The sequence below is a fragment of the Grammomys surdaster genome, unplaced genomic scaffold, assembly GCF_004785775.1.
Source record: "Grammomys surdaster isolate TR1022 unplaced genomic scaffold, NIH_TR_1.0 130, whole genome shotgun sequence".
Lineage (NCBI taxonomy): Eukaryota > Metazoa > Chordata > Mammalia > Rodentia > Muridae > Grammomys > Grammomys surdaster.
The window spans coordinates 11786851-11791804 of record NW_021604588.1 but is presented as its reverse complement, the minus strand read 5'-3'; the positions used below and the strand labels follow the sequence as shown (position 1 = coordinate 11791804).

The 4954-nt window shown below is 37.9% G+C and overlaps 1 protein-coding gene across 1 annotated transcript in view; it reads left to right on the top strand.

Annotated features, from left to right (window-relative positions):
* The first annotated feature begins 227 nt into the window (after positions 1-227).
* The window catches only part of LOC114615452 (dimethylaniline monooxygenase [N-oxide-forming] 5-like), a 12024-nt gene continuing 7297 nt past the window's right edge, over positions 228-4954 (top strand). Inside the window, exons 1-4 of the mRNA XM_028761172.1 lie at positions 228-362; positions 1371-1559; positions 1973-2135; positions 3481-3623. Coding sequence (XP_028617005.1) covers positions 228-362; positions 1371-1559; positions 1973-2135; positions 3481-3623 — 630 coding nt within the window. The remainder of the gene's footprint in view (positions 363-1370; positions 1560-1972; positions 2136-3480; positions 3624-4954) is intronic.

The following is a 4954-nucleotide window of genomic DNA, read 5'->3' as shown; positions in this document are numbered from 1 at the left end:
ATATGTGGGTGCACAGCATTCTGAAATGGAGAAAAAGAGTTATGCAATATATAATTAAAATAGAATATATATGCTAAGATAATATAAGGTGTAATAAAAGCAATTAAAATTGTGGCCTCTAAATATGTCAGTGCTGAAATGAAGGGGGTTGGACACAAACACAGTGATGAACTTTGGTGTTGTTGCTTAAAAACATACTGAAATAATTCTTCTTAATTCAAGAAACCATGGGGGTAAAAAGAGTTGCAGTGATTGGTGCCGGGGTCAGCGGTCTAGGTGCTATTAAGTGCTGTTTGGAGGAAGGACTAGAACCTACGTGTTTTGAAAAGAAAAGTGACATCGGAGGACTGTGGAAATATGAGGTAATTTTATAAATATTCTCAGAATATGACATTATCTGTGTGCATTGGAGTTTCTATTCAACTCAGAAATAAAACTCTGATAATATAAATTGTCCCTTAAGTATACTTTCCAAATTAGTGATACATCTTTCAATAAATTTGAAATTTCTCGTGGGATATGCACAGTCCTATTCAGTTTTGTGTCTCTCAAAACCCCACATATAACATTTAGGATATTCATATCCAAATTTTGCTTGAGAGCTCTGAAACTCAAAGAGCATGCAAACACCTTTCTACCTCTAACAAACTTGTTATTAGTTGTGCCGTTTACTTCTGTGTTGTAAATCACTCTATATGTTGTTTTTTGTTGTTTATTAGTTACTGGAAAAGCATGTCTCTACCAAGAAAGATGTGCTTGCTTACAGAGTCATGTATAATAACTTAAAGGAGTGGGCCTATCTTACAGTGTCTCCAGGAGTTAGAAGGGTGAAGGGGAGTCTTAACTTGGATGTGTCTTCCTGAAGCATGATATAAACTCATTAAGAGCAGTTCTTACTAATTCATCACTTTTATCTTGTTGTTGTGGTTGTTATTCCTATATATTTTAATATATTTCAGGCCCAAGTTATATAAGCATTTTATTCTCTATTAGATTCTCTTAAACAAAAATCTCTTCAGTTGTGAGACAGATTTTATCCATTGGTAGTTTCTCATCAGATCCTCTTTGTGTTATTTTTCAACTTTGTTTTTTCTTGATTTATGTTATGTGCATTCTTGGAACCTGCTATCTCTTTCCTGGTATAAAATAATCATTGCTACTACAATCATTGCTACAAAGTCAGATCCTATAAATAGAATTATAAAAAAAGAAATCCTCATTAGTAAATGAGTCTAATGGCCTCATTCTGCTAAATACTATCACAAAACCTGAAAATGAAATCACCACTTTTCAAAGAAAAGTATAACAAATACCTCAGTTCTGGTTCTCTATCACACTCCTGAAGCCAAGGGTTGATTTATCTCCTTTAGGAGACAACAGTAAGCGGTAGCCCCGGGATATACAAATCTTTAACCTGCAATACATCCAAGGAGATGACGGCCTTCAGCGACTACCCCATCCCTGACCATTACCCCAACTTCATGCACAACTCCAAAATAATGGAGTATCTCAGGATGTACGCCAGCCACTTCGGACTCATGAAACACATCCAGCTCCAGGTAAGGAGTGAAACCCTGCCCACCGCCTGCACACTGCTCAAGGCAAAGTCCACACACAAGCCAGCTGGGCACAGTTTCAACCTGCATTTTCCAGCTCTCCCCATGCTCACGATTCATCAAGATAGGTTTGTCTTATCTACCCACCATATGAGCACTGTCCCAGCTGGAACCCAAATTCTAATTTTTGGTTCATTTTGTAAAGTAAAAATACGTAGATCCTAAAAAATAAAACTGATGTGTTTTGTGCTCTAATGAGCTATGACATTTGGGACATGATCATTTTAGAAACTTTATGTGCACATAACTCTTAACCACCTAGTAGCCATGTGTTGAGCTACTTAAACATAGAATTCTACAGGGAAAAAAAAGGATTAAAATGTCCTAAAGCACAGGCTTTGTTTTCTGTTTCCTAGACAAAGGTGTGCAGTATAAAGAAACGCCCAGATTTTTCATCCTCTGGTCAATGGGATGTGGTGGTAGAGGCTGAGGAGAAGCAGAAAACCTACATTTTTGATGGGATAATGGTTTGCAGTGGTCAATACTCGGAGAAGCACTTTCCTTTACAAGACTTTGAAGGTATCTCTCTAATGTGTATGTGAGAAAAATCTTAGGATTCTAAATATCTTAATGCCTCTCCTATCATAGGCATTGAATAACGGTGTTTATAAAGAGAATACAAGAGGGGGCGTCGTAACTTTGTAGAACAGTCAGAGAAGATCTACCAATAGAGTAAAGACAGAACTGAAAACTAGAGTTCCTCAAACAAACAAGGTCCAAGAAAGACTTTCATGGATGAGGTAGTAATGGGGGAAAAGCCAGTAGATGGGCAGTCCTGGAGAGAGCTTGGGGATTGGCCCACACTTGGTGTGCCTAGGTTGGGAGAAGCAGGTAAGAGTTAATGGAAAAGCATTTCAGTGTGTGTGTGTGTGTGTGTGTGTGTGTGTGTGTGCACATACATACATACATGCAGGAGAAGCAAGTATATAGTCAGTCCTGCAGGAGCGTGGAACATTAATTGATAGGGGAAGATGGTTGAATCAGAAGCATCAGGAAATAAGACTTTGAAGAGTCCATTTCAGAGATAATGATGATGAAGTCTGAATCAAACATGGAAGAAGGATTTGTGGAGATATTTTAGAATTCTTTGGAACACTCAATGAGTGACAGATTATGCATCACAGAATTTTATAATTTATGACAATTAAAATTTTTGAAATATAACTTTTCTGGAATGTCTTGAAACTTCTCCTATCCCATTCTCATGTTTTAGAGAGTAGTGAGTGGCCACTAGCCAGATGTTGCTGATGAGCCACTGCTACGTGAAGGACACAAAATTAAGATGTTTCCTTTGTCAAATATTCACCACACTTAGAAAACACAGTAGGAGCACATAAAGAAACCTCACCAATAACTTTACATTAACTATACATTCGCATCTCAGGTTATCCTGGGTTAAGTAAAATAGGGACTTGAAATTACTACCGTTCTCAGTACTTTGGGGGTCCTGAGACCTTAAAGCTTCATGTGTGTCTTCTGTTGCTTCTGAATAACACCAATATGTTGCTAAGATTCTTTACAAACTTGTGGGCTTTCAAAGAGTTATAAAAAGTGAAGAAACAGTCTCATATCTGTGAGTAGAAAATTAGAAAAATACAGTGACACTCTAAAGCGACAAAGAACACACTGAGTAAATGTTGAAAAGGCATATTTTTATCAACTACCTTAAAAAAAAACTCTGTTCAGATTTTGGTTGCTTTTGAATGCTTTGTTCCCTTGGAGGACAATATTCTGTAATAGTGGTATCAAGTCCAAGTGCAAACAAGAGAATAAAATAACATGAACTTCAAGCTTAGGAACGAAATTTATCAAGTGGTGTTTTCCACTTCTACTTCGATTTGATGGGTTGATTCTTCCTTCACAGGAATCAGCAAGTTCAAAGGCAGCTGCCTCCACAGCTGGGAGTACAAGCACCCTGACAATTTTGTAGGGAAGAGAGTGGCTGTGATTGGCCTTGGGAATTCTGGAGCAGATGTGGCAGGCGAGATCAGCAGGGTTGCTACACAGGTTTGGTGTCATATCCTGATTTTGCTTTTGGGTATAACCTTGATCCCTGCAGAGACTGTGAGTCTAGACTTCCCCTGACTTTAGCAGGCATGTTCCCATTTGGGTTTCGAGGGTATGTTTTTCTGCTGACTAAATATGAATAAGAGATCACAGAATTCCAAAGTAACAATGCTCCTGGCCCATACATAATGCACTAGAATAGGGAAAGTAGCAATCCAACAAGAGTCACAAAACTTAAAATTAATTAAAGGGAGCTAAGTGAGAAATCTCAAAATAAAGTGAATTTTACAGAAGACACTTCATTTTGGAAATGAAGTTTAAAGAGTAATCAATGAACACAAACCTGAGTATTTAAAATATATCATTGGTCTGTGTAAAGGAAAGATTCAATAATTTCCCAAAGACTGTGAATAAATGAAAAACAGGGAAGGAGGAACAATCCTTCTTCTGCAGGGGCTGTCGCTGACTCCTAAAGAGCATGGAAGGGCATTCGTACAAGTCAAAATTAACTTTTGATTCCTACTTCATAGAAAAGATACAAGATTTCCAATATTGAGCACTTTCTGGAAATTGCTAACCGTGCTATGATTCTGAGACACTTGAGTCACTGATCTATGACAACGATATCACAGTAGCGGTTGTAACATCAGTAAAAAGCTTTCTTTTCAAGGTCTCTGTTAAATAACACAAAAGAAACTAAAATATTCATTAATATATATATTTGCACTGCCAACATTTTGTTAGGGTTTTTTCTGTTGTAAAAGTGAGTAAATTCCACTGTGGATTTCTGTACCCAATTTTTCGTTTTGATCCAAAACATTTTATTCATGTGCTTCTCCATCTCTTGGAAGTTTCAACGGAAAGAGCTCCCATGAAATCTGAATACTAGCTTCTAACACTCAGTGTAACAACCTATGGTGTTGTTATGGGGTTTCCCTATATTTTGGGACCTCAGACACTCCAGACATCTAGTGTAGCTGGAGCAAATGTCACAAGGCAAGTAGGTCCATGACAAACATTAAGTTAATTGAAATGACTTTCAGTAAGCAGATCTTTTACATTGTTGTTGGCGGTCTTTATATATTTTATTCTTTTTAAAAATTGTTTTATTTATTTACATTCCAAATGTTGCCCCATTTCCAGTCCCCCCTCCAAGAGGTCTTCACCCCACCTCCCTCCCTTTTTCCTCTGAAAAGGTGCCCTCATCCCCATCCACTCCCATATCTTCCCATCACCACCCCTACCCCCCAGCTCTACCACACACATCCCCTCCTATCCTTAACACACCACACACACACACACACACACACACACACACACACACACACACA